The sequence below is a fragment of the Eutrigla gurnardus genome (assembly GCF_963514095.1).
Source record: "Eutrigla gurnardus genome assembly, chromosome: 5".
Taxonomy (NCBI): domain Eukaryota; kingdom Metazoa; phylum Chordata; class Actinopteri; order Perciformes; family Triglidae; genus Eutrigla; species Eutrigla gurnardus.
This window is the reverse complement of record NC_139919.1, coordinates 24814317-24836138: the sequence shown is the minus strand read 5'-3', so window position 1 is coordinate 24836138 and position 21822 is coordinate 24814317. Positions and strand designations below refer to the sequence as shown.

Below are 21822 nucleotides of genomic sequence, written 5' to 3'. Positions count from 1 at the left end.
TTATTTAGACAAAAGTGGGGACAATAGTAATACATCTGTACAGAACTGTACTCTACCGGTCAATATTTGCAGCAGCAGAGGTAGTCATGGTAACGCAATCCTCTCTCACCCACGCACATAACCATATTTCCGTAGCATATTTAGAAAGATGGTTTTAAAACTGGACACCCTTTATTTAAAAGTAATTCTGTAACAGAGTTTAGCAGAACACGTTACGACGTAAATATATAAGAATGTAAGTGTGTTCAAGCAAATTATATTAGTATGAACCGTGTAAAACCAAGGGACTAACGGGATTCATAATATTATACATCGCAAAAGCTTTTCTGTGCCAAAAAAATAAACAATTGAAGTAACTGAACATGGAATGTCAAAAAATGTGTCAAATTACCATATAATGTACAGTCACATATTTCATCTTTATTAATAATGTTCACATTAGGAAGGTAAAACCAGTCAAATGCATGGATGTAATGACACGTTCACACCGTACTTTATAAAAACACACACATCGATAATCACAAATACATAAATGACAAAAAACATAAAAATAGATTGAATATTAACAATCACAGCTGCTCACTAATAGTAGACCAACTGACTGAGGTATTTGAGAATTTAACCAGGTTGTGCAGCTCGGCCCGTGGCTGCAGGTACATGGACCATCAACGTCTCAGCTTTGACTTAGTTTAGTCTTGGAGGCAAAATCGGCACTGAGTTTACGCATCACTTCCCCGTGACTTTGTCCTGAAAGCTCCTGTCGTACTGTCCCATAATTCTCTTTGACATAGTTGGCAAAAGGTGTTGGAGCACGCGCCTTTGCCGACGTCAGTAAGACCAGTTGTCCTTTGCAGAGGGCGCACGCGAACTTCTGCGTGTCCAATGACTTGGAATGACGCCCGATCCTGTGAAGAGTTATGGTAAAGAGTTTTATTACCCAGTGGTCATTAGCACAGTGTGACAGCAAGGTGAATAAAGAATAATACAAATAAGAAACATTTCATTTTGAGTCAATCTGAGATGAGTAAGACGTACGTATTCTTGCAGCGGGTGCACTGGTACTGGAATTTGTACTTGATGTCATAACTGTGGCAACGAGTGACCATGGGCAGCTCAGGATGGGCCAGTGTGGACTTGCGAGCGTACAGCTTCCAGAAGTTTCCGTGGCCGTCCCTTACACCGTTAATCAGCCAGGTGGCAGCGTGACACATCTCATGAATCAGCGTGTCCCTCAGGCGATCTACGAGGGTGGAACAACGACATAAACGGACATGAAGGTTTTACTATGTATGATGTCACATGTTTACATTCAGGGACTCTCAAGCAGACACTTTATGACTTTGGTCCATCTGGCTTACTAGAGCTTGCTTACCGGCGGAATCACAGACTTTCTCTGACAGTTCGATGCGGGCGTAGCGGCTCCCTCCGCCTCGCTCCTGCCCCGTGATACAGTAACCGGCGGTTTTACGCATCTTCTTGTTCCAAGTTACCGACATGTCGGCGGGGAGCTAGAAGTCAGACAAGGAAAAAGAATATATACTATGTTAACAAATCAATTAAACAATGTCAAATATGTAAACATTATATATTTCAGTTCCTCACCTTACTGTCAAACACACTGGTATTGTATAGCCGGTAAAGTCTGCTGGTGAGTTCTTCCTTGTTCTGCTTAAAGTTGCGGCCATAGCTGGAATCAGGGTTTGATAAAGACTGCAAGAAGCACCCGGGGGTTTTACACAACGCTACCCTAGAGGGGGAAAAAAACAGGGTAAACTAAAGACAAATGTCTGTGTATGAGTGTCGTTCTAGTCAGTACAGAAAAACTGCTCAAAAGATGTACCTGCTAGTGGGGCCGTGTCTGGGCTCCGTCTGACTGATGGTGGGCTTGAAGATGGAGGACTTCCCAGGTGTCTTCAGACTCCGAGGTGCTTCCTCGAATGATTTAGAGGCTGGTGTTGAGAGTCCCTTGACAGGAGGAACTGACACAGGAGGCCTCTTATTGGACTCTAAATGTAAGAACACACAATAGTACCCAGCCTCGCAACAAACGAAAGCTAAAGCTTGCTGAATTATTAAAAAATCCAAATAAAACGGTTACCGTTGGTGCTCTTCGGGGAGAATGAAGTACCAGTGATCTTGTTTTTGATTTTCAGTCTGTCCAGCAGAGATGTGAACTCCTCCTCAGAACTGTCCGAGTCGTTCAGCGTAGACGGTGCTGAAAGAGTGCGCTTTGGAGAAGCCAGTGATGTTGAAGTTTTGTGGGAAAGAAAAGAATAAGGAGAAGGGATGGCAGGGGGAGGCAGCAATGGCGAATTGTCCTCTTCATCACGCCGCAAAGCATTATTCTTGTCAGCCTTTGGCGGGGGCTTGGGTTTTGAGTGACGAGTCCTCCAAGTGCTCTTGACCACAACATTATCGTTATCGTCGTCGTCACTGTCGCTAACGAAGACTGGGGAGTCACACATAGACAGCGGTCTCCTCAGTGGATGCTTCGCTGCTGGAGTATTGCTCTTCTTCGGCACTGCAGAGATCAAAAAACATCATCGTTATACCATAAAATGTATGTTGCCTTTCTTTGAAATGTAATAGAACACACATACTGATTGACAAAGTTACCTTTAAAATATGATTTCGTCTTAATAAAGTCATCATCGGATGAGAGGTCGTCCACAATGAAGTTTTTGAGGCTTCAGAATAAAAAAATAAATAAAAATTAAATGCATTTTTCCAAAAAATTTCAGGACTTTCAATACAATTTCAATACTCACCTATCCTCACTCCCACTCTCTGATACTTTCTTAGATTTGACATTCGGGGTTTTCACCTTGTGCAGAACTTCAAGTAAAATGAGAATAAAGGGGAGAAAAATTAAACAGACAATATAAACATTTTAGTATTGGACTCATTGACTGTCTGGTTACAGACACAGAGAAACCACGGAGAAACTTGCCACTTACATTTCTCAAAACAGTCGTCGTCATCAGAGCTCACCACAACAACGTTTGAACTGAAAAAGAGAAAAAGCGGTTTAAAACATAAAACTACCATGATGAAAACTTTGAGAGAAGTGAGAGGAAAAGAATGAAACCAGAAACAACACAAAGATGTTTTCTATGCACTGCATTTTCATACCGGTCATTCTTTGCAACACTACGTGGTTTCAGGGTCGGAGGTTTAGCTTTCGGTGTCGCCCTTCCTACAAGAACTAAAGAATAATAAGGTCAAAAACACATTAGTGGATTTGCAAACAGAGTCATACAATTCAGCAATATAAACTCATGCATTTTAACTCACATTGTTCAAAGTCATCATCACTGGACTCAATCAGAGACTTGTTTCTGTAAGTGCTGCTCTTAGGGTGTTGGTTCTCCTTCTCTGGATCATCTTCACTGTCAGAGGAAGTGATCGATCGATCCACAGATCGATGCCCGCTTGTGGCAGCATGTCGAGTTTTGCCAATTGAGCTCATCAGCTAGAAACAATGGAGACAGATGGATCAGGATTATAACTTAAATATGCACGATGTTAAAACAATTAGTTGAATTCAGTTACTTTTGATACATGTTTTATTCGACTAAGAGTCCAAAATCCAGATATGCTCTGCTTGTGATATGTGAAAAATATAGAAAGTTTGCTAGAAATACTAAAAATGAATCCATTCTCAAAATAGTTGCAGATTGTTTAGCTGTCAACTAACTGCAACAAATTGCTAAATTAAAATATATGTTTGAGAACTGATCTTTCTCCCAGTAACAATAAGTAAGTGTGCAAAACATACCTTTTCCTCTGCTGTGTCCAGTGCTCCCTCGCCAACCCAGCCCATCTTCTTAGCAACTCTTTCAAATAGTTTGAGGTTGTCATCATTCATGGTTTCCTGTGCGGTAACGTCACACAAACCAAAACGACAGTCATTTAACATTTAAAGCCCAACGCTAACGTCAAACATACGATTTGCAACATAAGAAACTGCCATTAAGCCTACAAACAACGTGAACTGGTGGCTAAAATACATTCGTTTTGTTTAACCAGCTCACTTTTCACTTAACAAAATGAATCGATTAACAAACACAGCAAGAACGGTTAGCGTTACCGTTAGCAGCTTGCTAGCTTGTTTGGACTCGCGCTAACTGCTGCATCAACCTCCCATAGAATATTATTATTACGGTATTTATTATTGGTAAAATAACATTTAATTCACCTGAAATGTGATTACCAAACACGCTCCTGCTGTCGTAAACAAAAGAGGCAGTGGCGACAGAGGTACACGACGGCAAATTCAAATCTCGTGCGCCATTACACCGGAAATTGTCAAGAAGCACTTCGACCAATCGGAGCGGGGTTCAAATGAGTCGGTGACGTCATATCCACGGCCAGCAACAATCGCCTTGTTGAGGGGTTTTTAATACGGAAACGTTCCGTGTATATCGATAGTTTTTACGCTTAAAGAACAACCAAAGAAACATAAATACTATTTGTTTCTTTTTCGTTTAACTGCGTGCATCAAAAACGGAAACGCAAACAACGAATGTAAAAAAATATTAGCAAAAAAAAAAAAAAAAAAAGAATTAGCCAATCAGAGGCAGATAAGGGCGGTCATGACTGTCCCATCAAATATAAAAGGAACACAAATGCTGCCTTCAAGTGCCAGTCGGAAGATCCTACTTCCATTTGTTATGGACAGAACGATAAATAACATTGCCTTATATAGTTAAATATACATAGATTACATATTAAAATTATATACACAAACAATTATACTTGTTACACTGTTAAAGAATTACGTACCAGACATTATGGAATCTGTTCTCTTCTCCGTCACGTTGAAAGGCTCTGGTCATCCCAACTCAGGAAATTGGACATCAAATAATAATAATAATAGAATAATAAAATAATATAATTCTATGTGTGTGCCGGCGTTCTTGAGCCTGGAGGTTTACTCGGGGCATGTGCCTTTTTCTATCCATTAATCGTTTGAGGAATGAGGTGTAGCATGTGAACATTGGATGTAGCATGTGAGCATTTTTTTTTTTATTATTTAAACTTTTTTTAAATGTTTTATTAAAACATACATATGAAATAAAACAAGAAATAACACAGCAAGTGAACAGAACTGGGCAGAGACAAATGGTTTGTGTGTGGTTTAATTAAACGTAATGCAATACATCATTTAAATAAAACAATGGGTAGGAATGACGTACGAGGTGTGTGGACTGTAGATGAGTGGAAGGAAGTTGAATGTTGCTATGGGTTACTGTTGGGAGGTGGGATTTTTAAGGATGTGGTGTTTGTTTTGGAGGATTGTGGAGGGGATTAACCGTTTCATTGCTGGGTTGGGGATGGCTCTACGGATGCAGTGGGGTGAGGTATCTTTTTTAATTGTTCTGAATCCAGACATGCTGTGGATGTAGATGACACTTATGTACTGTAGGAGTCTGCATGCCATTTTTATTGGTCCGTTTCTGGATGATTTGTAGTCTGTTGAGTTGGTGTTGTGAGGCTGGAGCTACATTTTCAAAAATTAACCATAGTAAAGTGAATTTTGCATAATATGGGCCACAGAAGATAGCCCCAGATCACATTGATGTGAAGCGGCAGTGCTAACCACTACATCACCAAAAGATTAATTGTTATTGTACACAATCGCAATGCACATAAAAACATCTAAATCTATTTGGATAACTATCAATTTGTCATTTACTCTAGATTGCAGTCACATCGCAATCCTCTGCTAGCAGTCTAAACAATTTAAAGGTTTTTATTGTTTCTACCGACAACTGGATCAAGTCAAATACAGTAGAGTTTTGCCATCTCTTTATTTTTTTAATTATATTTAGAACCTTGTGGCATCATTGACAGCATACAGTTAACGGACAATACAAAAAAAAAAAGCTTAGAAAATACTTACCTAGGCCATTCCTGGTATGAGCGATTAAAAAACAATTTGTGAACAGCTCTGACATCTAAACTTAAATTCAGGCCCTTTCCAAAGAATTGAAGCTCCTTTAACCACTTTTGTTCAATCATCTTTACAAGCATAGTGTGACATCAAACTGGACAAAAGCCACTGAACAGATTCCTTGCTCGACAACAAAATTAATAAAAATTGGCATTTCGTCAGGGAAGAAGTCTTGATCCAGACCACATTCCTCAAAGCTTGCACATCTACTCATTGCAGTAATGTAATAACAGTTTAAGACAAACTAAAGAGACGTCGCAATCTAAGTTTGACAACTGCATGTTACAGCTGATGAAACTTAAGAGTTACAAGTTCAATGGTGCAACATTGTCCTTTTTAAAACACAACACTCTTAATCCATTTATAAATAGATCAACAAGTAATGACGTCCACAAGCTGCAGCTAGTCCTGTACACACACTCACTCACACACACACAACCACACACTATCAGGAAAAAAAAAAAATAATAATCCACTGATCCAAGTACAGAAGGGTAAGCAGGGCAGTCACAATCCTCTCATGCTCATCAAATATACTTTGTTTTAGGACAAGAGTCTCAGACGAGGTGCCCGAAAGTCTCAGGCAGAATCTGGCTCAGGAGATGCAGGTGTGATGAAACAACGGATGTGATGGGGGGGAAAATGTGTACATCTGTAGGCTCTTTACAAATAAGAGTCCCATTAATAGTAGATGAAAGCAATGGAGAAAAATCATTCAGGGATTGGGCTGGACAGGACACTGACCAATTTCAAGCAAGAGTGCTGATAATGGCTATTAAAAAAAAGAAAAAGGTGGCGGGGACGGTTGGTCATGACAGGGATGTGAGGGGAAAAAAGATATCGGCGTGCTTCCAGTTCAGGCATTTTCACTGCTCTCTACTGAATGGATTTTGACCAGGGGCTCTGGCTTTTTGCCGTTGCTATAGTGCTCCCACATCTGCAGGTAGAGCCTCTCCAAGTCAATCGTGTACTGCTTTGTATTGAAGAGAGGGCTGCAGATTCGCTGCTTCCAAACACGTGCTCTGACCATCTTCAGGCTGAAGGAGACAAAAAGATAATGGTCAGACTTCAGACTACAAGACTTTTTTTTTTTTTTTTTTAGTTAGATAAAAACTCTACTTACTACTCCATGTCAGAGCCCATTTTGACTGCTATGTCCTCATAATCCTGACGACTGTGGGCTATCAGCTCAGGGCAGCCCAGACAGTTGAGTTGTGAGGCAGCCACACGGGAGGCAAGGGTCTCACCTTTGAAAAGAGGTTTTACAATTAAGCAATTAAGCCTTCACTTGAAATGTGTTCTGCATATAATAGTTATCTTCTAAATCAGACATTTGAAATCAATAAGCAACCAACGGTTTTATGTCCGTCTCTTGATAAGTTTCTTTACCTGGCATGGTGACCATGGGTGTCCCAGCCCAGAGAACATCCATGCCTGTAGTGTGACCATTGCACAGAGGAGTGTCGAGGCACACATCAGCCAGCTGGCCCCTCCTCACATGCTCCTCCTTGGGTGCCACAGGAGAGAAGATGATGCGAGATCCGGGCAGACCCATGTTCTGAGCGTACTGCTGGATGTTGGGCTCACCAACAGCAGGGAAGCGAAGAAGCCACAACACACTGTTGGGCACACGCTTCAGGATCTGCAAGGAAAGGGGAGTTTTAAAAGGAGAACACAAAGGAACACTAAAAGCAGTTATCAAAAAGTCCATCTAACTTACGTTGGCCCACATCTGAAGAGTAGGAGGGTCTATCTTGTACAGCTGATTGAAGTTGCAGTAGACAATGGAGTCCTCTGGGAGGCCGTATTGGGAGCGGGTTGTCACAACGATTGTGCGTGGCACCTCCTCCCCAGTGGCAGCTTTGTTGTTGATCTAAAGTGGGGGAACAAAAGAGTATTGCTTACAAGTGGAGTGACCTTAATGCTTTAATCAAGTGTGACAGGTTTCGGCCATTTGCAGGGCTTGACATTAGAGATTACAACCTCATCTGCTGAAAAGATCTGGAAAAGCAGCAGGCGGACTCATCAAGATTTGCATTAACATGGATTTCCAAGTTAGACATACCTGTGTGGTGGCCAGGCCATTGCTGACTGTGAAGCCATTGATTGTGACCTGGATTTGGCCTTGGTTGATCATGTTGATGATTGCTTCAGCCGCTGTGTTCATGGGGATTACGGGCATGGACAGGGCTCCATTTGTCTCCCCAGCTGCTTCCTGGTTATTGTCACACTTCATCTGATCACAGAGAACAGTTTCAATTTAAATGCTTTATGGTCCAAAACAAAATCATTCAGCAATAAATGTTTGACTGAATAGTTGATATTTAAATTATACATTTTATTTTTAGCCAAGAAAATGCAAATAGGCAGATATTGGCCAATATTCTTTCATGAACATAACCCAAGGTTAGACATGAAAATGTGATTTATTGTTTTGTTTTGCTCTGAGAACTTTATTTAAAGTGATTCATGACGTGAACAAAAAAGTCAGTAAATGCCATCTAGAGCTCCAAAACTAGAGTGCACCATTACGTTCACTGGTTTGTCAATTAAAAAAAAACAATTTGGTTCTTCATGAAATTCTCTTAACTCACCTTGATCACTTTCACATCTGGCAGACTGTCCAAGTAGGCCTTCAGATCAATACCATTGAGAACAATGCGGTTGTCGAAGATGTGTCCATTAGATTTGAAGTCAATCACAGCTTTTTTCTGTGGGCAAAAAAAAAAAAAAAACAAACGTTACAAACACCCCGATTAGTGTTATGACCTCGTAGGGGAGAACACTTGAGTTTGTTGCTATTGTTACTTTTTGAACAAGACACTAAGCTCACAGAACCAAACAGCAGAAATGGAAGATGGACAAACCTTGAGGTGAGGAAACATGTTGGCGTGGTCTCCGATAAAGAAAGTGTGGGGCATGTAGGCCAGTTTCTCTGAATACTGCTCAGCTACTTCGAAAGGTGATGTCTCCTTGTCGGAGATGATGTAGTCCATGAATGGAGCCCCACTGGTTCCAGGGTAACCCAGCCACATAGTCTGTTGAGATTAATATAGGTGAAGATACATTATTTGAACAGGTGATGTTAATCCTCAATAAATTACTCCGTGTCAATCAGAAATCAAACGTAGTGCTCACCTGAACGGGGGCGGGGCGGAGGGCAAACAGCTCATTCCGGGCTCCCTTGGTGTATCCGTTCATGTTAACCAGGATGTGGATTCCATCCTGGTGAATACGATCAGCTGCTTTGCCATTGCAAGGAATCTGCGGGAGAGAGAAACCAGTTTCAGTCAAATTGTTTTGTCTTTGACATTACATATGATAACCAACCAGTTAAAAATTAACATCTGAGTTGAATAGGCACTTAGTAAATATACGATTACTGATTAAGAAGCAACTTCGGGCCATAACCGTTACCTGTGAGAGGTCTGTGAAATGATGAGCCTCTGCTACCACTTTCACACGGAAGTTGGTACTATCATCAGGGCTGAGTGCATAGCAGAACACCTTGAGAAGAAGGGGAAAAAAGTTAATGAAAACTCATCATTTACCGACCACACGTTATGTAAACTAGTACGATCGACTTTGTAAATTCTAATATATAAATTACAATAAAGATCACCAACCTCAAATTTCTCAGGATTGTGCATTCCAGGAATGGACTGCATCAGGTGGGAAGTAGGGTGGTTGCCAAAGTCAGAGCTGACGTAGCCGACACGCAGACGCCCACCGCTAGCCTTCAGGTCCTTCGGATGCTCAAAAGCAGGTTTGTGCAGTGCATTGATCTGTGTAATTAACAGTATAATAATATAACAACAGCAAGGCAGCCATTTCTATGTCGATTAGGTTACACACACCGTAACAACAACCACCAATTAATCTAAAATCAAGTCAAACCATAAACCACACCCCCATCCCAGCAAGCAACCCATTTATCACCACCTCTTCTCTACAAAGTTAAATACATCCTCTATCTTGCCCATCCCTTACCTTCCCCATATCCCTGCAGACAGCCACTGCCATCACCAGCCACCTTCCACCCCCCCCCCCCCCAAAAAAATGAATGAAAGTTTACTTGCTTTTATCAGTGCGTGTACCTTGTCCAGGCAAAGGTTTCCATGGCGTTCAGCAATGGCCTTGCGGAAGCCATGAGAGAGTGGATAAAGCATGCTGTGGTGTGGGTGCACTGAAGGCAAGCGGTTCTTATCCAGCTGGTCAGCCACAATGCTCACAAGCTTCTTCATCCGCTCATCATAATCTGTCCAGTCACACACAATCTGGAAGAGTGACGGGAATAAGACATGTTAGAAAATCTACTTCTAATTCAACAGGAGGAACAAAAAAAAATGTATACACTGATAATATTTGACATCTGCATATACAAACCTGCAGACAATGTGCCAAGTTGCAGTAAGCATCAGGGAAGTCTGGCTTGAGTTTCAAGGCTGTGCGGTAAGAAGCAATGGCCTCTGGGATGTTTCCAGAATCCTAATAGTCAACAGAAACATTAGAATACAAAATCAAAATGAATTAAGGTACATTACACCAAAAATAAACAGGTAGTAATATATGCCAAACGTTCATTATCAGTCCCCTAAATCCTACATTTATATTTTTAACTTATATGAAACCATTAGTCGGTATACAATTACTGTCCAATTCCAACTGTTTATAGATGTGTATTATATAATATGAGTGTTATTGATAAAATTACAGCAATTTCATTGCAGTGTAAAAAAAGGGCAATTGATAAAGTTAAAATTAAGAATAATTCCTACCTTGTGGATAGATGCCAAATTGCTGTGAGCGTCAGCAAAGGCAGGGTTGATCTGGATGGCACGGGTGTAGCATTGCAGCGCTCCCTGCACATCTTGCATTTCCTTCAGCGTGTTGCCCATGTTTGAGTAGGCATCAGCAAACGTAGGGCTGATTCTAAAACCAAACAGGAAATCTGCTTTAAACCCTTGTATAACACAAATACTCAGATTTGTTAAGTTATGTCTTGTAAATCAACTGAGGTAGAATTTTTTACGACCATTTACTTAGAATTGACTGCACATGGAAAAATGATTCCCCCAGGCTAAACTGTACAGAACATGGAGATTGTATGCCAACTTAAAGACTTACGGTTTTGTTTTAACTTTTGCAGAATAATATTACATAATCCAAGTCAGCAGGTATCTGTAGCACATATTTACAAACCTGATTGCCTCTTTGTAGTGCATGAGTGCCTCCTGGAGTTTCCCCTGCTGCTGCAGGACACTGGCAAGGTTAGAGTGAGCTGCTGCAAACTCTGGGAACACCTGATGAAAAACAAAAAAAAGGGTTACCAAGAAGAACAGTATGACAAACAAGCCATGCTCATATTTACAACAAACATAATGGTCTTGTTATACAGACCTACTGATAACAGAAAATATCAGTCAACTCTTAACTAACCTCTAGCGCTTTCCTATAGAGCTGAACAGCCTCCTCAATGTTGCCCTGCTCACGCTTGATATTGGCCAAATTGTTAAGAGAGTCTGCATGGGTTGGACACAATCGCAAGGCTGTGTTGTAGCACTCTTCTGCTTCAGACACCTGTGAAAGACATCAGCATTTTAAAATTTTAACTCAAATTTAACTTTTCAAAATGTCGGCATCTCAGATCGTCTTGACAGGACTCACAAAGTTCTGCCTTACATTGCCTTTCTCCTTCAGGGCATTTGCCAAATTGCAGTATGCATCTGGGAAGTGGGGCTGCAATTCAATAGCACGCCGGTAGGTGTCAATAGCCAGGTCAATGAGGCCTTGCTCGTAGTAGACACAGGCCAGGTTTCCATGGACAACCGCGTGGTTAGGGCTCAGACTGAGGGCTCTCAGGTATCCAGCCACAGCTCTGGAAACACAAGATAAATCGGAGGTCTCAACTTTTTAAATAACTTCTCACAGTGTATTTGAAATTTGAGCACATTTCTTTGCTGGAAATAAAACCACGGTTTCAGCCATGACCGTGACGGCAGTGCTGTAGGTGCAATAAATCTGTGCTACCAAAATAATGGTATGAGAATAACAGCCACAGGATCAACGCAGACAATGACGTAATGGAATTGACAAAGATCTCGACTCCTTTGAAATTCCACAGAAGGAATGTAGGGCAGGGTGCTGCTGCCAAGAGATTAGACATCAAAGTGTTAAGGGAGTATCATACGGGCTGCAATACCATGATTTAGACTCACCTGTCAAAGATGCGGGCTTCCTTCAACACGTTTCCTAAATTGATGTATGCATCAAGAAAATTTGGGTCCAGCGTGACTGCCTAAAAATGGAAACCAAGCTTAAAAACGTGGAACAAGAATATAGTCCATAAAGTGGTGGGATTTAATTTTAGGGCCAATTACCTTTTCAAAATGGTGTATGGCCAGCCATATCTCTCCTTGAGCATTGAACACACAGCCCAGGTTGCTCCAAGCCACTGCAAAGTTGGGCTGAGTCTCAATGGCTTTCAGGTAACACGCCTTGAATGGGTTTACAATGAAAAACCATAGGAAAGGAGGAGAAGAGGTAGAATGGGGGGGTATAGTGTGTAGAGGGGAGGACAGGGGATTGTAAAATAAAAACAAAAAGAAGATTGAGAATAAAAGTAAGAAAAAAACAAAAGGGGCAGAGAAAGCAAAATTAGTGACTACTCTCCATCATGGCAAAAAGTGAGTCTACAGCATGGGCTTGCATGCGCAAAAGTCTGCCGCGCTAAGCTGCATTGCTTTTTCCTACGCTGCGCGGATCCAACCAACACCTACACGCATGCCCCCATCCTTCAGTTATGACCACGTTCTCACCAAGTGCAGTGGTCCCCACATGAGGTATCATCTGTTGCCCTCTAATAATAAATGCTGGTTAGTTACAACCCAAAGTACTAAATATTATATTCAGAGGTAAAAATTTCATGTGGGCTTATTTCACAACCTGGGATGCAGGACATTTCGTGCAAGTGATAGTCCCTGTAATGCATGCGCAACAAACGCCAACGCGTGGTGCCTGTCTATTGCCACCACAATGCCCCATATAACGCCATTTGATTGACCTTGCGCCTGGCAAAGGTCATCATTTCGCTGCTGCGCTTGCTGAATGGCCAGGTAAGACAGCTGCAGACCAACAACCCCTGGCACAACACCTGAAACACCAGACTGGCAAACACTCAGCGCCCATTAAGTATCTCAGAATAAGGGGACAATTGAGGACTCAAACAGTGGTAACACTGGGATGTTAAAGGGGGGGATTTGGAATTAAACAGCCAATAAACATTAAGCCATTTTTCATTAAATTAGTGAATGAAAGTGTTTTTTAAAAAGGCAATTTTGTCTGAGATTTCGGGGCATTTCGGAGCGAGGCTGGTTGCAAGTGGGGAGAGGTCAGCAACCAACAGGCCAAGGCAGTGAGGGGGTGTGGGTCGCATGCTTGCGCTTCCCGCCGTTTTGGTTTCTTGGAGGATATCGCTGCGCAGCCCCTGCGCTACTGTAGACTCACAGCGCACTACCTGCATCATCAGAACGCTGCAACTCCAAATAAAGAAGGAAAAACAAAACAAAATAGGAAAAATAAACAACATGTAAGAGTTAGAGGGTTCTTACTTGTTTTTCACGATTATTGCTTCCAAATCCTAGTTTCTTTTTACTCAATACAGAATAGGTTTATTAGTATAGCATATTGTAAGAAATGCTTACTGTACTTTGTTTGGCAACTATTTGTTTCTTTTGCTCTTCAAAGGAAGCCACAAGACAGAGGAGCATGAAGTGAGGTGGTTTTTCTTTTGTTGTCAGTTACAAACCCGTTACCATATTTTTGGACTTTGTCAGAGTGGTGGCCGCAGCTGGCTGGAAGAAGAGGAGAGGACTGAGGCTGCCCTAGTGTTCCTTTCCGCCAGGCACCTACGCAGGAATAGTGTCACCCACCTGAAACCTTCTAAATAACAATATCAGTTGTGGAAAAACCAAAAGAGACAAAATCAGAAAACAAGATCGTTAGTAAAAGTCTTCAAACAATACATTTTAAAAAAAAATATGGAAATAAAACAGGTTCTTCCAAAACACAACAAACAAAACAGACTATACTTAGGTTTTTATTCATGCAATGACTGTTTCATTTCAAAGAAAAACAAAATGCATGATTTTGGATAACTGGGAGGGAAGAAAGGCTTTGATATGTTCACATTATCAGTAGAATATAGGTTAAGGTCAGGTTTCCAGCTGACCATCAAATCATTTTTCATGTCAAACTACAGGAGGGCAGTTACTGGCTTGATCTTGGCCAAATGAACTGATCCCATCTCTTTGGGAATAGTATTACATATTTGAAATATTTTTAAATCTTTGATTTCTTTATCCTGGCCTGCTTTCTTGAATCCTGGCCAATGGGTAGGGAGAAAAGTCTGTGGTGTAATTATTGGTATCTAGAAGCCTCCAAAGCTCTGAAATAAAGAAGTCATCGCTGTTGCTGCGCGTTCCTGTCTTTCTAACCCAGCATCTGACGCAGGTGGTGGAGTAGATTTTGAGCTGTCTGCCTGACAACCCTTGAGACACATGAGATTTTCATTGATTTCATCACCGCACACAGTTTAACATAATTTTCAGCAGTGGATATCAGAAGAGATAGCCAGCTAGGAACAAATTTCATTTTCAACCAATGCATTGTGTGCATGAAAAGCTCAGTTGGGGTGTACTTGAGCACTGTGGGGCACAGCTGGAGGGTCAGGAAGGCAGCTCTAAGCGCGCACACTCCACCAATCCTTAGCAAGCGCGCAGGGGGTGGAGCGACAGAGCAGAGGAGCTTGTGACTCCCTGGTGCTCCTCCCCACTCCTTTACCCCCCTCAAGCACGAGGTAAGATGGCCTGTAACCACTGAGACAACTCCACATCCCCAGATTTGACCCAACCCAGGGAGCCCTGTTATATAGACAGAAGTCTTAAAAATGACAAAGGGAAGTGTAAGTCACACTGGCAGCAAGTTTGCTGAAAACAACATGAGACCAAAATCTCATCATTGGGGACTTGATTGACCATATTGGAGTCTAGTGGTTAGGTTAGAAACCATCTTACCTTTTGCACTGCAAAATAAACTAGCTTCTCATCAGTTCATGTATTCTTCAAAGACCGAGCCAGCATTTTCCCTCCAAATTCTTTATGAAAATGCATGGGCCGAGGTTCAGTAATTACAAATCAAATGTTTAGATTTAAAAACTCCAGCCTTTCTTCCTGAAAGGGGAGGGGCTGACCGCTGGTAAACGGTCGGGGTAAAACAAAGGACATTGGGACTAAAAGTGATACAGGACGGGGACAAATGTAATAAACATACTATTCTGAAAAACAAAAATAGATTAAGCTGATTAAAAAGTAATACTATGTACTATGATTATATATAAATATCTATATATTTTTAACATTTATTTAAAAAACAAATAAATAACTCCCCCAAAAATAAAAACGTATTGCCTCATACGGAGGTTGACCAATTGCAGTCCAATACATTCAAAGGTTTTAAGTAATTTCGGAGTAAGAAATTTACTAGAATTGAGAAATGGCTACCTTGTCCTGTCCTTTAATTGAGGGGGTTGAAGGGAAATGACTCAATTTGACTTAAAGATGTCAAAGGGGAGAAAGGAATAATATCTATGGCCTTTTAGATGGGTGGGGGCAGATACTAAAAACAAAAATGTATGTACAAAAAAAAAAATAAAAGAAAAAGAAACCAAACAAAACATGTATAGAAATGGCAATACGCTGCAACATACCTTGGCCTCTTCCAAACGCCCAAGGGCTTTAAGCAAGTTGCCCAAGTCACTACGGACACAATAAAGATCCTGGGAGGGGGGAAGAAACATTTTAATTTTAGTAAAACAATAAACAGCAGATCAATGTGAGTCCAAATAGGTTTGCCTCATAAGCAAATAAGAGTTTGCTGTCAATTTACAGCTTAACATCCCATAAAAGTCTTTGCTGTCCTCCAGTGGTTTTCACCTTCCAAACTCCAGGACTAGAGTCACTGCACTCAGTCAGTGTTATCATTGTAGTCCACACCGAAAACGTGTCTTAATCAATATTTTTAAAATAAATGCATGTTTTAAAAATATATATATTTTGTCCTTGACTGCTGATTACACTCATAAAATCGCCTGCCAGATACTTTAGGAATTCCAATTAATAAGCATTTGTTGGGAAAACGGATGATTTCAAAGCTGCAGCACGCTTAGCTCTCCCCGCTCAGAACACACTGGACTTCTGCCGAGTGACCACCGGCAGAAGTCCAGGGTAAGCATGTGTTGAGGCCAAAAACAGGCGAAGGCGACAGCTGGCAAAAGTCTGCACCACTTTGCCAGTGTGGTCCGAGTCTGTGAGCAGGGAGAGCTCCGTGTACTGCAGCATGAAGAAAGACCAGGCGCTATTCATTTGCATATAAACTCCAACAGTGCCCACGCTGCAGTGACACAGAGGCACTCTGTTATGACAATTTAGCATTTTCACTCTGTGTGCTGCATTATGCAATTATATAGTTTTGAGTTTTGTCATAATAAACTAACATTTTCAATTAAAACTATTTGGGGGAGGAAGATTACTCATTTCAATTATTGACTTATTGGTAAAAAAGTTGAGATTAATCAATAAGAAAGGAGTTGAATGCTGCAGCCCTATCAGGAACATTGTGGCATCGCTGTTGAGTGTAGTTACAGGTCTAACAAACACATTTTTGACCACACCCAATCACACCTACAAGTGACAGGTGTGATCAGAGGTGAAACAGGCTTGAGACAACCAAATAGAGCAAATAAACACTACTCTTTAAGGATTTCAACAAACGACATCACTTACAGGGTTGTACTGTAATGCAGACACATAAGCTTGCACTGCTCCCTCCATGTCTCCTGCGGCGACCAGAGCAGCTGCCAAGTTGATGTATCCATCAATAAAATCAGGTTTCAGTCTCAGAGCGTGGCGATAATGCTCTATGGCCTCCTGCAGTTGCCCACGCTCCTTATACACGTTCCCCAGGTTGGAGTAGGCCTCGGCCAACATTGGGTTCTGTTTGATGGCCAAGGTGCTGAAGTGAGCAGACCTGTAGGACCAGAATGAGTACAGAAAGGTCACAACATTGGAGGGAGTAGCAGGCAGTGTTTGCTTGACTCCTCGTGCAGTGGCAGCAAGGTGCAAGTGGTGAAAAGGAGAAACTTGTTTTAAGGCATATGGGTGTATAAATAATTAAACAGCGCATCAACATGAATAGCCTTAAAATGTTGAAATTATTAATACATTAGAAACAATAACACAGTTCACCAAATTCCATTCCTACAAAATATTTGAGTGGCCATAGTGCAAAGTAATTATTACAACATCAATTTATAATTTCAGATTTGTCTACACATTTTCTGTCTGGTGTTATTTAATGCTTTATTTGACAGTAGTACGACAACACACTAAATTAAAAGTAGTTCTGAGTATACTGTCGGCATTCTGCACTGCAAATTAAACAAGAACAAAGCTTAAACCTGTAACTCGAAAGAACCGAGACCTTCACCATGGTACCTGCGAAGCAAGGGTATAGCCACCACCGAAATTGTGTTAGAATCATGAGAGGAAAGAGTGAGACCATAGGATTTCCAGAAGACAGATCAATTACTGCATTTGAAACCCCAGCTGAGTGCACTGAAAGTCAAAGACGACCCATTATGCTCTGTGACTTCCACGCCACATGATCAGTGAGCGGCGAGTCGGCCCTCCCACACCTCACCTGTCAAGTCTTCGGCACTGGAAGTGGATGGAAGACAGGAGTAGCAGCACGCCTGTGTTATCAGGCTCCTGTCTCCATAGCTGCATGCAGTGGCGCTCAGCTGCCTCAAAGTCCCCTGACTGATACTCCCGGTGCGCGAGCTCAGCCAACCCTTGGAAGGAAAGCATACGTTTTGTCGGTTCTGGAGCACCAACACATCCCAAGGAGGGGGAGGGGGGAAACAACATGTTAGAGGTGATGAAGAAATTAAAAGCAGACAAATGAAAACCAAAAATATAGAGATGATGCTAATACTGATAATCAAAAAACAATTATCTGATCAATGAAGCTAATTATAGTCTTATGACAATGTATGGTTGTCTTAAAATTACAGTGCTCATAACTCCAGAAGACTGCTGATTGCTTTCATTAGCCCAATACCCATTAACTGGTAACTGGTTAATTGTCAAGCAACAATAAAAATAATAAAAAAAAACACACAATTTGATTTGACAGAAGTGGCACTTTTACTTTGGCGCTCAAGTGACTCAGTGAGCATTGCCACTTAATTTCAAAGTGCTATATCCATCCATTTTTAATGTTTTATGTTGTAAATGTATTTTTTATGCTGGTTTTGCTGAAGTTTGTCACGCTTGATCAGGTTAGAGGTGTAGCTTTAAAATAACAGCTGATCCAGCCACCCATCTTTATGAGGTGATGTTCATCAATACCAACAACAAATGTTGGACAGAAGAGTCGATAAGACGGAGCATCGATTCTGAATTGAGAAGTTTTCAATGTTTATTTGTCTGCTTTCAATCTGGTTCCTTAATTTGCTCCGAGAGCAACACAGCTGGACATGCGCACACACACAGATCACACTCAGTCTGAATAGCTGAATTGGTTAACATGAAATAAATAAAATTAACCTACAGATACATAATGCATTCTGTGGTTAACCAATTTACAGTTAACCTTCAACATTGCTGGTTTTACACCATTCTGCTTTGGGCTTTAAAGGCAGCTTGAAGGCAGAAGGGATAAGGAGTCGGGCTGCAGTTTGTTTTTAACTCATCTCAGTGATTGGCACCTCTGGGTGATGCCATTGACAGTGAGTTATGCATATTGGATGTGTTCCCATTTCCTACAGATTAATGTCAACACACCACCCTCACATTTATCTTTTGCTGTTGAAGCCGCATGTAGGTTTTCCAGCTCTTGTGTTTTAATTTCAGCTAGCCATAGAGTAACTAACTTACACGCCAATTGGCAGAAAGCGCAAAGGGATGTGCATAAATAAAATGGTGGTCAATTATGTAATCAAAGATGGATAAGGTAAAACTGAAGAAAAAAACAGTAGCAAAACACAATTTGGCAACAAAATCAATGCATGAGATGAAAAAAACACAGGGATGGGGTGATATACTGGCAGAAATTCATAAGTCCTGGTAACACTTTGGTTTTCACATTAAAAATAAGCTAGACATTAAAGCCATCACTTACATTTTAAATACCAAACAGTCTTAAAATGGCAGATATGCATGATTGTAAATGTTATCCTATACATTTTTTAATGCTTTTTACCATCAGCCATCTTGTCTTGTACACAGTATTACTGATTTGCATTATTAAAGTTATGATATTTGTGTCTTTCACATGATATTTTCATTCAGTCAGTCCATTTCAGATGCACCTACAGTCACTTGAGGTCAAAATATTCAGGGTGTGGCATTAATCAACACGCAACAGACATCGTTATAAGCGAAACCTAGGGTAGGTCTGGGTTTAGGTCCATTATAACCGGTGTGCTCACTGGTGCCTTAATGCCAGAGCACGCACTAACATCGCAGTAGATCAGGTTCATCCATCCATACACGACCATTACGTAACAAAGCTTGAATGTAGGATGGGTAGTTTCAATTACATTAAGCACCGAGTCATAATGCAACAATCAACAGTCGCACGATATATTGTCATGGACCACATTCAGATATGAGCCCCAATGATCACATTTAGGATCAAATCGAGAGCGGTTTTAACAGGGATGAATACACGTCGTTAACCTTGGGCATCTACGCCACGCAGGGCCCTCGTTGTCTCGGTGGCCATGGCGAGTAACGTTAACTCTGAAGCGTTTAACACGGTTTCAGAACTAAAGAAGGTGACTGTTTTAGCAGAGGAGGCCATTTTTCTTTCTGGTCACTCAGTGGGCAACGAAATACAACGACACCATGATCTCGTTCGGGCTAACATGTTAGCCAACATACGTTAGCTACAACATGAACCGTCTAGAACCGTCACGGACACAATACATTTACGTGGATTGTTAACCGTTTTACGTCAATATAAAGTGCACACCTTTGTCTATAGTCGGTAAATTGACACACGTAAATCATTATGAAGATCCATTACAACATGCTACCAGTTAGCTATGCTAACTTTCGTTAGCATACCGGTAACGTTACGCCGATACTAAAGCAATAATATGCAAATGCTACCATGTTCGGTTTACTTATATGACACGAAAAGGTTGCATTGGCATTGTTATAGCGATTGTAATACACGTTACTACAACTTGCGAGCCACTCAACATAGCTTCGTCTTCCCATGCAGCAACGTTACTTGCCATCCAGCTAACGTTAGCGAAACAAAAATCAACCAACCTGTGCTGTCAGCCACGTTTCCCACTGAGGTCGCCATCTCCTCAGTCTTCGTGTCTTTCACGGTAGTCGTCAATGTGTCCTCTTGTGGTTTACCGTTTGTGAGAAATGTGTCACGACGTGTAGTCGTCTTTGTCGGTTGCGACCAGCAAACACGTTGCCAGGCTAAGTAACGTTAGCTACCCTAATCTTTGATTTTTCCTACTCCCGCTCGGCGCTTAACTAAGATCTTGCATTGGTCCGTGTATAATAGCTAGCTATTAATTAATCACCTAACCTCGATAACAATCCTTAACAGCTAACCTTTTTATTGGCCTTAAATGCGCTCATGCTATATGGCTCAAGCTGATTTCGCCTCACAACAAAGCTGCTATGGATCATAAAATGGCGAAATGGGTGGAACTCCTTTTTTGAGAGAAACTAGATCCACACATCGCCATTACGCGGGAAACCCGACTATACGACTGTAATGTATGTCATATTAGCAAAATTATAATTAATGACACGCGCGCTTGAAGTATCGATTGCCAATCGTGCGTTATACGTTTCGTTCCGGAAAACATTAGATTAGAAAACGATATCGCGCGGAAGAACACATTGGTGCAGCGAGGCGGAGTGCAAGTGATATCGGAGTGTTCTAGAAAAAGGCAGCATCAGCACGTTAAAATATTCATGGCGTAAGTTTCTTAATCGATTATGGCATTACGTCTTAATATATCTGACATGCTAAAGATGGCAGTCTATATAAGGTCACAGATCTAAGCAATAATAGGGTAAGCAATGCAACAGAGTACCAAATATAGAGAAGGCTAAACATCTCCTAGTGTTTCATCAACCATGCATTTATTTATCCAGAGACAAATTATTCAATTAAAACATAATTACATAAATGTAAGGTAATGCAATGACTTAATTCGTGTTCTTTGGTGTAACAGAGTGTGCTATTCCAGTTTACAAGAACATATCTTTCAGGTCAAACCAACACAATTCAAGCCTTTTGCAAAATAACCCTACTTTTTGTTACTGTTTTGTTGATCTTTAAAAGAGTATATCTGTAGCTTGGCCAGGTATACAGTAGGCTATATCCTGGATAATTCAGCTGTGTGTGTGCTTGTGTGCAGATGGTATGCAAGTTTTATAATCACCAACAGAGGGCAACCTCTGTAAATAAAAGAAAGATTTCCGGAGCCCTGCAAAGTGGCTTTGGACATGATTTCGCCTTTGATTTAGTTTGTGCAGGTCCCATATACATTTGTAGTTGGCAATAGAATTCCCATGGGTTTGTTTTACTATGGTCTTTGTATTCAACTATTAAATAGTTATTGCACATTTCACTCCACTGAATGAGCCCATTCTTCTTTATTTAATATAACCTATAGGCATTTTGGATTATGTCACGTATTTATTGCAAACCTAAATTATAGGTGACACTTGCAATTTCTTTGTATTATTTTATTTTATGTTATTAAT

At 41.0% G+C, this 21822-nt stretch overlaps 2 protein-coding genes across 10 annotated transcripts; both read right to left on the bottom strand.

Annotated features, from left to right (window-relative positions):
• Positions 1-408: 408 nt before the first annotated feature.
• On the bottom strand, positions 409-4304 carry gcna (germ cell nuclear acidic peptidase). 2 transcript variants are annotated; one of them, XM_084009809.1, is made up of 13 exons: positions 4199-4304; positions 3779-3874; positions 3295-3472; positions 3133-3205; positions 2958-3007; positions 2769-2835; positions 2617-2687; positions 2099-2521; positions 1841-2006; positions 1603-1747; positions 1373-1508; positions 1036-1240; positions 409-905 (listed from the first exon to the last, which is right to left on the bottom strand). In XM_084009809.1, the coding sequence occupies exons 2-13, from the start codon at positions 3866-3868 to the stop codon at positions 674-676; spliced, it is 1836 nt and encodes a 611-aa protein (XP_083865935.1). In that variant the 5' UTR covers positions 3869-3874; positions 4199-4304; the 3' UTR covers positions 409-673. The 2 variants fall into 2 exon arrangements, with proteins under 2 accessions (XP_083865935.1, XP_083865936.1); XM_084009810.1 differs by having other exon boundaries at positions 1841-1979.
• A 2098-nt stretch (positions 4305-6402) lies between these two features.
• Positions 6403-20704, bottom strand: LOC311013414 (UDP-N-acetylglucosamine--peptide N-acetylglucosaminyltransferase 110 kDa subunit). Of its 8 annotated transcripts, none has more exons than XM_084009455.1 (22): positions 20356-20704; positions 17714-17894; positions 16798-17041; positions 15723-15791; positions 12337-12453; positions 12175-12254; positions 11624-11834; positions 11396-11536; positions 11159-11259; positions 10735-10888; positions 10343-10444; positions 10036-10233; positions 9583-9741; positions 9374-9463; positions 9095-9220; positions 8824-8994; positions 8551-8667; positions 8022-8192; positions 7677-7829; positions 7346-7598; positions 7080-7203; positions 6403-6993 (listed from the first exon to the last, which is right to left on the bottom strand). In XM_084009455.1, exons 1-22 carry the CDS (start codon positions 20390-20392, stop codon positions 6813-6815), a joined length of 3180 nt encoding a protein of 1059 aa, XP_083865581.1. In that variant the 5' UTR covers positions 20393-20704; the 3' UTR covers positions 6403-6812. The 8 variants fall into 8 exon arrangements, with proteins under 8 accessions (XP_083865581.1, XP_083865583.1, XP_083865584.1 ...); XM_084009457.1 differs by having other exon boundaries at positions 10054-10233; XM_084009458.1 differs by having other exon boundaries at positions 17714-17864.
• Positions 20705-21822: the final 1118 nt, after the last annotated feature.

Bases quoted from the DNA above. Each gene is read 5' to 3' on its own strand.
- gcna (XM_084009809.1), bottom strand. From the start codon at position 3,868: ATGAATGATGACAACCTCAAACTATTTGAAAGAGTTGCTAAGAAGATG. The intron at 2,836-2,957 runs GTAAGTGGCAAG...TTTTACTTGAAG, and splicing joins CGACGACTGTTTTGAGAAAT to TTCTGCACAAGGTGAAAACC. The intron at 2,007-2,098 runs GTAACCGTTTTA...TCTTACATTTAG, and splicing joins CTCCCCGAAGAGCACCAACG to AGTCCAATAAGAGGCCTCCT.
- LOC311013414 (XM_084009455.1), bottom strand. From the start codon at position 20,392: ATGGCGACCTCAGTGGGAAACGTGGCTGACAGCACAG. The intron at 11,537-11,623 runs GTGAGTCCTGTC...TGTCTTTCACAG, and splicing joins GCAATGTAAGGCAGAACTTT to GTGTCTGAAGCAGAAGAGTG. The intron at 6,994-7,079 runs GTAAGTAGAGTT...TGTCTCCTTCAG, and splicing joins ATGGGCTCTGACATGGAGTA to CCTGAAGATGGTCAGAGCAC.